Below are 12,507 nucleotides of genomic sequence, written 5' to 3'. Positions count from 1 at the left end.
AAGAGATCGAGCGAATGAGATGAAGGGGATAGAAATTTACATTTGAAGTGGTGAAGAGAATTCTGCAGTAGTTTGTGACCGCTGTCTACTAGGGCTGTCGGTGTGTTTGAATTATTTGTGTGAATATACTGTAGCTAACACTAGTTGGTAGGCTTGCCGGCATTACTCATATGTAGCCTAAACATATCTCACATCTTTATATATGTCACAGTTTTTTTGAGTTTCAGTGAAATTGAGAACAGGAGCGCTCGTCATGCGGCACGGGGCGGAACAAGCTGTCGCTTTGATCCACAAGGACAACGACAACGTAGCGTCGGCAGGAATGATAGCGCCTCACCCCACGGAGGTTAGGATTAGGGTTAGGCATAGTTTTACTGAGGTTAAGGTTAGGGTTAGGTTTAGAGTTAGGCATAGTAAGCTAATGGCTAAACACAGCTGAGCTTGGCAGATAAACAAAGAGTGGTCGCAAACGAGTGACGTCAGCGACAGCACAATTGAATGGCTGTTGTCGCCATCTCATGGTGACTACACAGAATTACACAGGTGTGCTGATAAGAGACTATCAAAGTGAATTGATCCAGGTGGTGTTAGGGGGTGTGGTGAACTACAAAAACAAGCGCTCTTACCCCAATCTCACTGAGTTACCCAAACTGACTGTAACATATATAATAATAATTCTATACTAAATACTAATAATAATTTCTATAAAATAATTAATTATCTTAGTCATTCATATTGCATGGGTCTTTTAGCACCACAGAGGCAGATCTCCTTTCCCTCCACAATCTTTCTCTCTTTTACTCTGTTTCTTCATCACTCTCTCTGCCTGCGTGTGGGGGCTCTGACACAGCTGGACTGTACAAGGTGTGTTTTGTGGCATTGTTTACAGCAGTGGTTCTGAACCTGTGGGCCGGGACCCCCATATGCACATTTCTACAAGTGACAATTTATGGACTTTTAAGACCTTTTCAATAACTCTAAAATGAAACATTTAACATGAGTCAAATTGTAAAATATTAGAGGCAGAAATTGTGAAAATAGCCGATCTACATAGATCTGCTATTTTCACAATCGGACATTTAAACAAAACTTCAAGTAGTGCTCGTCAGGGTGGGGGGGGGGGGGGGGGGGTCCCCAGTTCAAATATGAGTATGTTTTGGTGTCGCAGACTGAAAAGGTTGAGAATCACTGGTTTACATAATGTTACCGTTGGTCAGAATGGACGCTCACATAGTAGGCTCTATTCACAGCAGCCATATTGGAAAGACATTGGACCTCCTCTTCCTTACTTTCTTCATACTGTAGGTGTTACTGTACCAATGATACTAATGAAGGCTTTGTTCCACTCTGGTCAAACAGAGTCAGGGGTGCTAATATGGTGCATGTTGGCTCACTGGAAAGACTCCAGTGGGCCTCAAATTGGGGTCCAGGGACCCTCATGGTTCCTTTACGGGCTTTCAAATGGACCTTGGGTTGTACACTCAGAGTTATGTGGTCCTTAATTTAAAATAATAAAAGCTTGTGAACCACTGTGCTACACTAAAAGGAACAGAGCCTTCATTAGTATCATTGGTAACACCTATGTAGAAAGTATCCTTACTTTCTTTCCCAATTTATTTCCAATATGGCTGCTGTGCGTAGCGCCACCATGAGGTTGATTTTTGCAGATAACATTAATGGGCACTGCTCCCACAGATGTTGCCTAAAAATCACGCACAGCGGACTTACAGGCCAATTTGTGTATACATGCGACCTGACGGTCGCTTATCTAGTCTTACTGGTCGTTATAGTTATCATGCTTGGCGTGAATAGCCCTTTATAATGTTGCTTGTGCATCGTGTGCATGCACCGAAAATAGCCGATTTACAAGCTCACAAGTGTTGCTGTATGGTGTGTTGTGAACGTCGGCCAACTATAAATCAGGCATAACACAGTGTCCGGGTAGCTCAGCCGGTAGAGCTCTAGCTCACCTTTGGTCCACAAGGACATGGGTTCGATCCCAGAAACCACCGCCTACTCTGCGTTTGAGTAGCACGGCTGGACTGGAAGCTGATGGTTGGTGTTGCGTTGCCTCCACCTCAGCATTCCATCTCCCCGAGGTCTAGCGCATTGTACCGGGGATAAACTCCTGCCCTCTCTCCGGCACATTTATTATTACTTACTTATACACGGCAAAGATGAAGTGCGTGGCTAAAGACTCCAGTGTAGCACAGATTTTCATCGATATTTACACCTATTACACTATAATGGGGGGGGGGGGGTGGGGGGGGGGGGATCTTCTTGCATGATGCAACCATCCCCCATAGCTGCAATGTTCTGCTGTGATGACACCAGCAGCATCCATTGCAGACATCTGACCTGCAGTATTCTGGAATGGAGAACTTGATGGAAGAAACAAAAAGCCATTCCCTGGTGAAGCTTACCTCACTAATATGCGTGGATGGGCTTTTTCGTCACCCTATAATCCGCATGTACACATTCACCATCCATCCGTCATCCAACCAAATTCATTGTATCAACCTATATCTAGACCCCGCACCAGTCTATATATTCTATATTCTTCTTTTTTCGTGCAGCACTCAAACCTATGGAGGCCTTTCTAACTGTACTGCAGGCAATGGGATTCTATATGGATAAGTACTTATCCAAACAATTTCACTTACCACTAGCGCTGTCGCTCTCACCTGTAGTGACCAAGGACTGTATACTCTACATATCCATAGTAACAGCAAGCCCTCAGCTGTCTTCCATCACTTTATCATGTCACGACTTTTGCATAATTATGACATATCCAGCACTTGACTCGTCGGCAGAGTTAACTTCACTAAATTACACAACTAACCTTTATTCCTCCCTTCCTTTTTTGTTTTGTTTTAAATTCTCTGTTGTTAAGTTTGCCTCTCTCACTCTCACTTAAGCTGCCTTTGCCTCTACTGTTGTTGTTTCGAAATGGTGCCGGCACGTGTAGTAGGCAGCTACCGGTAATTCGTGCCTGATGAAAATGTCTTCACATTAAAATACTACATACACGCAGCCTTTTTAAAACCTATAATAATATGTCGAGGCTATAATATGCCTATAGATATATTAATTAATATTAATAATCAATAATATAAAAACAATAAATACTTTTGTGCGACGGCCTTGTATGATGAAGCAGGGCTTTGCTTTGCGAAAAAAAATTACAAATTTGAGACTTGGAGATACAGGTTTCTGCCCGACAGTGACGATATACATTGTAACGATCTAAATCCACCAATCTTCTAAAACCGTGATCCGCACATCTCTATAGCTAACAGTTACCAACCCACTCTCATTCTCTCTCAGATCTATGTAGCGGGTGTCCGGGAACATCAGGAGTTTCTGGGTGTTGCCTGGGCCGAGGTTGAGGATAATGCGTACGTGCAACATTGTCAGATGTTATTGCAGCACAGGATTTGGCGCTCGGCACATCCTCCACTGTGGCTCGGTGGCCTAGAACATTTCATCCGCGTCTATACTGCCTTGGCCAGATTGAAACCAGCCTCGTCCACAGCCTCGTGTGTGAGGGATTGCTCTTCCTCCCAGCTCCATTATTCTCTATAATACAATAAACAAAAATATCAAATAGGTTTTACTGTAAAAAATGCATACAGTTACAGCAAAGTAAAAAAGCTTCTGTGCTCTTCTCTGCAACTTCAATACGTATACTGTATACATAGTTGCATATTATGCATCAATATGAGGAAGGTTATACAGTAGTGCCACAATAATATTGCGTACTACTGTTTATACTATTATGAAGGGCCCTATTTTCGTCCATGCTAAATCCCTTATACGTACCTAAACTTCTTTGCCTTTTTTCACTATTTTGAAAAACATACGTTCAAATAGCTGATCTACAGGCTCACAATGTGTCGATGAAGATTCGGCTTTTTTGAGTATTTTAAAATGTTTTTCAAAATACAGTAGTAAAAAAAAAAGGCAACGAAGTTTAGGGAGAAGGGGTTTAGCATGGATGAAAATATAGCTATAAGCGTAGTGCACACTGCACTGCTTTACCTGTACTATACCTGATGTATTTTCATCATCTCTTACAGAGTTGACCATTGTCTCTCTGGGTGTAACAGCATTATTTGCTAATATTTGCAGAGCTTGTAGATCTGCTCTTTTGGTGTACGACACAGCATAGTACTGTATATTAACCATTACTCCTCTTCCTTGAGCAGGCAGTAGCCAGTGTTGCCATGTCCGCTTATTATAATCGATTTGTGGCCTTGTTTTCCCTGTAAAGTTGCTTGTTTGCAGATTAGTATGTGAAACAGCACATGCTGACTCCGTCCGTCTGGACATGTACACTTTTGTACGGTATGGGTTTCCCTCTCTGACACCATGCTCTGACGTCACTATGATATCAGGGGAACCACACTAACATAATCCCTTTTATGCCCATATATGGAGTTCCCTGATGTCATCAATATTAAAGCTCATATCTAACAGGACTTCAAATGGGAATGCCCATATATGGAGGCCACATCGGCCACATACCACACTAACATCATCCATATATGGCCAAGACAGATGGCCAAACAACCCTTATCTGTAGCTGGTTCTACAGACATCTCCATGTATGGGCATAAAATGGATTGTATGTATGATGTCAGATGTCATAGATGTCATAGGACTTAACGAATAACTGGTTAAGCATGTTTGGGCTCTCACAGCATATCTCCATATACAGTACATGGATCTCCATATATGGGTACGAGGGGTCTCCATATGGGTAACTGGTCCGATATACATCACTGGCCAGATAAAGAGGCGTCTTACTAGTAAATATTGATAGTTGCGGGTTGCGTTTCCCTTGGCCTTGTTTCCAAAGTGTAGTTGCTTATTTGGGCTACGGTTCTTAAAACCAGTTGTTTTTTCAAACATTTTTATGTCAAGGACGGACCCCCCATCTGAAAATATGTGGTGTAAAAAAAACGTTCCAAATATTTCAACATTTCTTCAAGATTTTGTATAGCCGATTGGCAAATTCGGCACATTGTGAGCTTGTGGATTGGCTATTTTCAAGTTGATGTAGACCTATATAGATTAGAGTGTTAAAACTGATTTTGGTGCTATATTAACCCATTGAAACCGCGGATGCATCTGTGTCATTTTAGATTTGGGTGTTGGCAGTTGGCTATTTTGAACATTTCTGAAAAAAATCTTGAAGGTGTTGGAATAATTTTGAATTTCCTGAAAAAGTTGGAGAACTACTGATTTAGAAGGCAGTTGTAGAAACAGTCCAAGGTGTTACTTTGCGTCTGTGTGGCGTAACACAGAACAGGCACTTCTTTTGGATTGTTTTTGTACACCTGTCCACATGTTCCTCTCTTATTTTCCTGTCCAGGTTCCTCCGCGGTCAGAAATCGTATGCTGTTGTTGTTTTGCTATCCACCATGTTGCAGGTCTCTTTGCTCTTTGACGAGGTGTAGAAACCGCTCCTCTGACACCAGCACACGGTGCTGGAATCCACAAATAGATTATATTACTGTACTGTGCTGTAATGCACTGTCCTGTTCTGTACTGAGTGCCTCATGCATTTCTTACAGCGTGAGTTTCAGACCACGCATTGACTTTTATTCCAACTTTTATTGACGTTACAATAATTCTACTGTATTTTTTTGTTACTTTACAGTAATTCTACTGTATTGCTATAACTGGAACACTGTAACTTGAATCATTCCAGTATTGACGGAGAACTTACCTGTTTTCCCTGTGGAGTGTTTGGATAATTGAAGACATTGTAGCATGGTTTATACGCTGGGCTGCTTTCAGCGGCCAGCCTCTGTCGCTAAAACACCATTTACACCAGCGGTTCTGAACCCTGTGGGCCGGAGCCCACTGGTGGGCTGTGGGGATATTGCAAGTGGGACCCCAAAAAACTGGCAAAAAAAACACTAAGAATGTATTGATAATATTATTATTAAAAGAAAATTACCAAATGATGTTTCTTTAAAACCTTGAAAAGTGAGCTCTTTATCGTAATGCCGGCAAATAATAAAATTATACTAAGTTAGTTTCATTAACTCATTCTCTGCCTTTTTGGGTGAAAATGTATTTCTTTTTCCGTTTGTCCGTATAGTTGACAAACATAGCTTATTACAACGTGAAGTGATCTAACACATTCTGAGCTTGTACAGTAGATCACCTATTATTGCAATTATTACATTATACAGTTTTATGACAAAGTAAAAGTAATGTACAAAACAAGTGGTAAATCAGATTAATCGATTGAGTTGATTATAAAATATCTATTCGAATTTCTTCTCGTCGCTTTGTCCGTAAGAAAACACACTTCTCTACTACTCGATTAATCAAAAAGGTAATACATAGAATAATCGCAAAGAAAACTAATATTTGCAGCCCTAATTATCATTTGCAAATTGTGCCAAAGCAAAACATTCAGTTACATTACAGATTCTGGCCTTCTGTCTATGACTGTACTGTACGCTTTCACTTGTTTACCTCTCTCTCTCTCTCTCTCTCTCTCTCTCTCTCTCTCTCTCTCTCTCTCTCCCTCTCTCAGTCTCAGTCTCCCTCTCTCTCTCTAGTCATTAGGTCTCTCTAGTCTCGCTTCAGTTACTGTACTCTTATTGACATTCTCCGTTCTTCCTCGTTTTCATCTCCAGGCCCTTCTCTATCTCCATCCATTATTCCATTCGTACTTTCCTTCTTTCTCTCTTCTTTCTCGCTCTCTGTTTGTTGTGTCTCTGCAGCCTGGCTTCGGCAGTAGTCAACTAACTCATTGTATCCATTAATATATTTTTGTGTGTGTAGGCGTGTGGGCGCGTGTGTGTGTGTGTGTGTGTGTGTGTGTGTGTGTGTGTGTGTGTGTGTGTGTGTGTGTGTGTGTGTGTGTGTGTGTGTGTGGCCGCGCGTGTGTGTGTGTGTGCGTGTGTGAAACAAAATGTTTCCATGCTGCCATAGTGTGAAGGACACACTTTGGTGACAATAATTAATTAAGAAATAATGAACATCAAGAATAGTAGAATATTGTACACAAGACAATGTAGTCTGTGTGTGTGAACACATTGTTAGACCCTCTTTAACTGCTTCTCTCCAGTTTTATTTCATCTGCTTTGCTATTATGTTTTATATATATATATATATCCACTCTTTTGACTCGGGCCGTCCTCCTCGCTGCATTTTCGCGTGTTACTAATTTGTCTGTCGCACTTTCTTTTAAACTAGCTCTGCCGGTGTGTGTGTGTGTGTGTGTGTGTGTGTGTGTGTGTGTGTGTGTGTGTGTGTGTGTGTGTGTGTGTGTGTGTGTGTGTGTGTGTGTGTGTGTGTGTGTGTGTGCGCGCGCGTGTGTGTGCGTGCGTGCGCGTTGTGCGCGTGTGTGTGTGTGTGTGTGCGCTCTCACACCTCTCTTCTCTCACTACTTTTCAATTTGTCATTCGCACTCGTTTGTTCCTGCTCCGCCTCCTCCCACTTTAAAAAGCAGATTTATACTTCGTCCCGCCAATGGTGTCTCGCAAACCGAGAACAGCAGACTACAAGCTCACAAAGCGCTCTGTGAGCTTTTAGGTCCACTGTTCTCGGGCTGTTTGTACATACAGTAAATTAGGCTTAAGTTTAGTCTCTCGTTTTTATTCCTTCAGACACCCTCCTTCCCCTCTCTGCTCTGGCTCCTGTTTTCGACAAAACAAACAGATCACAAACACCTCCTCCGCATTCTCCTCACCGCCCACTTTCCCCTTCATCTTCTCCTCCTCACTGTTAGCGTGGTGTAGGAGGAGGAGGAGGAGGGGTGGTGGTTATTTGTTCGTTTCCCACGTCCCCCCCTATCCTCACTCCCTAGGGGGGAGTGAGGATAGGATAATGTCCAACTGTAAATAAAAGCATTCTCAGCTGGAATTTTTCACCACCGGCGGTGCGTTCAGGGAATGAGCTCAAACCTCCCCCCACGTGTATAAATGTGACTCTTTTTTCCAAGATATATACTGCAACTCTTTCCACCATCATACTGTGATGTAGGTGCTCCTCTCCCCGCGATCACACAATCTATTTCAAGCGATATGGCACGCTAAGGTGATGGTGGTCTGCGAGGCTGAGGAAGCCAAGACACACTAAACGTGCATCTAAAATGAACACGATAGTCAGAGGCAGCCTGCAGTATATCGTCACAGTCGGGCAGAAACCTCGTATCTCCAAGTTTCAAATGTGTATGTCTTTTCATATACCGGTAAGTAAAGCCCTGCTTCATCATTCAAGACTGTCGCACAAGACTAGTGAAAACGGCCGATCTACAAACACACAATGCCTCATGCCGCGAGGTGTTGTGCTTGTAGATCGTCTGTTTTCACTAGTTTAAATCATTTTTATAATGATAAATACAAAACAAGGTTTCCACCTGACAATTACAATATACTGTATGAGCCGTGCCTCTTTGTCTCTTTTCTCGGGTCTAAACCCAGGTGCTGTTGCTCTGCGTCGCCCCACGGGCCCCGCCGCCACCTCTCTTTCTTCCTCGCTCCCTTGCCCCCCCCCCCCCCCCCCCCCCCCTCGCTCTCTCCCCACCTTTCCTTCCCTTCAGTCTGGCTCCCTTCCTGTCTGCACCCATGCATCGTGCTGATTGACAGCACATCAAATGAAATAAGGACGCTGTCGCGGTGTCAGAAAGGTTCCAATTTTCTCTTTTGTTAGCTCCTTTTCTTGGCTACCGGTTCCCTCTGTATACCCCACCCCCCACACTCTCTCTCTCTCTCTCTCTCTCTCTCTCTCTCTCTCTCTCTCTCTCTCTCTCTTTCACCACCTGCCGTAGCTCCGCAGTGTGTTGACATTTGTCTCTCATTCCCGCTCACTCGGTCGCTCCCTTTGTCTCAGTCCCTCTGCTGTGACGACGAGGCACTGCGGTAGCGTCTGACGTCTAGGTTGGGTGCCTCCACCAAGACAATGCTCTGATATATCCAGGTGACTGATCATATCTCTTTACCTCGACACTGCGGTCCCACATTCATTAAAGAGGCGCCACAGCTAAATTATTTTGGCAGCCGCCGCAATCAAGGCGAGGGCGCCCTGTAACTCGAACGAGAGACACCTTGAAATTGACAATGGTGTCTGTTCCATGACGCAGCCTCTGTGCCCAGTGTTGGTGTCGGTTTGTGCCACTCGGCTGCTTAATTGGTTCCCCTGCTTTGCCCAATAAAAGAAAATAAAAAAACTTGTGATGAAGTTTAGCATCAGTGTTGTCAAATTTTGCGAAACAAGAAACTGAGCCCAACATGAACTAAACTAAAAGGCAGGTCAGCTACACGCTATTGTCTAATGTTGTTTTAGTGCATTGGTTCTCAAACATCGTCATGTCAAGGACTTCCACATTGATATGTATTTGGCCGTGGACCCTCATCTCAAAATATTTTGAGCCAGAGACACCCACGCTTGTGTTGTAAAATCTTTCAAAAACATTCCAGACTTGTCACATAGTTTTCAAGATTATTTGAAAATAGCTGATGATGTGTTTAGGTTCAGTGGTTCAACTGAAGCAAGCCAGAATAAGCGACTACTGTACACTTTAGAAACAAACCCACAAAACCACAGCCCTGCAAGTACCCATATTATTTACAAGCGACTTTACAGGAAAACAAGCCCAAAGTCGCTTATAATAAGTGGACTCTGCTACACTGTTTTAGGATTCATCTCTCAATGGCCTCACTCCTCAAAGTACTTTTGGAGTGCAACACTTGCTGCCAGAGTTGAGTTGAATTGTCACGAATAATAGAGAGATGGCTTTTAGGTCCGTAATTAAGTTGTGTTATAAATGTCACCCATCCACCGCAATGGAATTCATGCATACATATTACCTCTGGCTTGAAAGCAATGCAATCTCTCCCACCCCACACCCCCCACCCTCATTCTCAGCCATCAAATTGAAAAGGGGGGGAAAAAAACTCAGATGTGCACTATAATTTATGAGGCAGCAGCACTTCCAACTCTTTGGAGATGTCACACCGTAAAATCCTCAGTGTTAATTTAACTTCCAAGATTGTACAAATGGGATCTGTAAGGGTCCCATTTGGTTCCATTTGAGTTAAATCAACACTGTGTGTTTTATAGTACATGTTCTTCTCACTGTATCTTTTTGTTTGTTTTCTAGGTCAGAGCAAAGCAAGGTGGCATGTCTTGTTTAGATGAGGATTTTTGAGGAACTTGCGTGTTTGACAGCACTTCTCCCTTTAAATGCCATGTGTCGAGCTCTGCAATTTCAGCTTTCTCTCCGTCTCTCTCTCTCTCATTCTGGCCGGGCTGATCTGTGAAGGGCACAGAGACCCGGCCTTAATATCTGACAACCTTGTTAGGTGATTACTGCAAAGGTGCCCACCAGTAAGCCCATCTCTCGCCTGGTGGACAAACCACAGGCACATTGAAAGCCAGAACAAACTCTCCCTTATTATCTCAACTACAAAGGTTAAACGCTTTTGTTCCTTCAAAGACAGACGTGCACAGACACACGGCGCCCAGCGGGCCGCCTCGCCTCAGCCGGACAAACTGGGGAGCCTTTCCTTTACGTGTTTAAGCCAAGGGGGCGCGCCCCGGAGAAGGGAGAGCGTCTGCTATGGTGGCATGGCACAAATCAAAGACTCCTTTGGACAGTATCTGGTCGTCCTCTGTAGTTGCATTCGGTGCTTTGTTGCCGATTCAATGTATACAGCAAACCTTTATAATCTAGTCTCTTGTTTTCTTTTATACACCCCCACCAAAGCTTTTCATCATACCGTAGTTGTAATCATCAACTGTTAATTTAACTCCGGCAGGGCACAAATATAATCACATGGACCGTAAGGGACCATTTGGTTATGTTTGTACATCCACAGAGGTAAAAATGGATACATTAAAGTTGGATCTTACTGTGAGTGATCCGAGAGGTCGTGGTGGAGATTCGCCTACAGTTGATTATTATATGCCTGTTGTCCTTTAGTCTTTCCCATTGGGTCTGCAAATGATTCATTTGCTTCATTTGTGCGAAGCAAAGCTTTCCTCCTGAGATGGCGAAGTTTAAATGGGTCTAGCTATCAGCCACTGTAATTCGAATGAATCTTCACCTCACCCGCTGTGGGGAACAGATGATAAATAAATGCATATGAAAGTGTCTAATTGGCTTGTTGAGGAAGTTTTTGTATGTGCAGTTCAATAGGAGCTGAAGGTGAAGCGTGGTTGGGTTTAAAGCCATGGGTCCTGCTTAATGAAAAGTAGGGAGCAGAATTAATCCCGACGAGTTCGCTAATGAGATATATCTTGACTTAACACATGAGCTACCTGAAGGCAAAGGGATAAGAATAGGATGTAAAATAATACCTCACACTGTCCATGACAACTGTAAAGCTCGAAATGTGTATTTAATGGGGAAACTTAATTTGAGAAAGAAATTGGGTATGGCGTGCATGTACAGTAGCTACTACAGCTCTCTCTCTCTCTCTCTCTCTCTCTCTCTCTCTCTCTCTCTCTCTCTCTCTGTCTCTCTCTCTCTCTCTCTCTCTCTATCTCTCTCTCTCTCTCTCTCTCTCTCTCTCTCTCTCTCTTTCTCTCTCTCACGCTATATATATATATATACAGTATATATCACAGGTTCTCACATCCATTGGCAAGATCAAGTAAAAAACGTTATATGAAATATATTCACAAATGTTCTTGTATTCCGGCCAACTCCCATATTTACCCCCACCCCGACACAACAGACTTAAAATGATTAAGTCTGTTGTGTGTGTCGTCACCCCCCCCCCCCCCCCCCCCCTCTACCCGTGTATGAAATTATACGTGAGGAGCGGAAGATTCGGTTAGATAGGCAGATTACAATACTATGCCTTTGTCATCATAATCTCTTTAACGAGTGGCTGCACACAAATCACAAAGTGTAAATATTAAAACAGATTAATAGTCACAAACAAGTCTGGGTCGTCCAGGGATGGGGGAGGGGACAGTGGGGGCGGGGCTGAGGAGGAGGGGAGCTTTTTAACACATTTAGACTGTATTTATTCAGAGTTCTGCGCCCAGAACACAAATAGCATGAATGTTTTAACAAACCACACTTTGACATAAAAACAATGACTGATATTTTTTAGGGCAAATTCTATGCTGCCTTCCTGATGTTGCTTCTCTGTCCCCATCCCACCTCTTCTTTCTTTTCTCTCTCTCTCTCTCTCTCTCTCTCTCTCCCTCCGTCTCTCCCTGTTTCCCCCCTCATATTTCTTTGTGGGTTCACAGGATGCGCCTTTGTCAAGTTCTCCAGCCACGCGGAAGCACAGGCCGCCATCAACAGCTTGCACGGTGGACAGACCATGCCTGTGAGTACCACGCTTTACGCGCTCCTAGACTCTCTCTCTCGCACACACGCACACACGCACACACGCACGCACACACACACACACACACACACACACACACACACACACACACACACACACACACACACACACACACGCACACACACACACACACACGCACACACACACACACACACGCACGCACGCACCAGAA

General features: G+C 43.6%; 1 protein-coding gene across 11 annotated transcripts in view; it reads left to right on the top strand.

The window, feature by feature from the left end:
- celf6 (CUGBP Elav-like family member 6) overlaps nt 1-12,507 on the top strand; it is a gene marked incomplete at both ends in the record, with an annotated part of 277,850 nt that overhangs the window by 210,054 nt on the left and 55,289 nt on the right. For all 11 annotated transcript variants that reach the window (XM_080730449.1, XM_080730447.1, XM_080730443.1 and 8 more), the window contains one exon: nt 12,235-12,314. In XM_080730449.1, coding sequence (XP_080586575.1) covers nt 12,235-12,314 — 80 coding nt within the window. The remainder of the gene's footprint in view (nt 1-12,234; nt 12,315-12,507) is intronic.

Source organism: Nannobrachium achirus (genome assembly GCF_963921795.1).
Source record: "Nannobrachium achirus genome assembly, chromosome: 7".
Taxonomy (NCBI): Eukaryota; Metazoa; Chordata; class Actinopteri; order Myctophiformes; family Myctophidae; genus Nannobrachium; species Nannobrachium achirus.
Note: the sequence above shows the minus strand (reverse complement) of the source record. Positions and strands in the feature narration are given on the sequence as shown.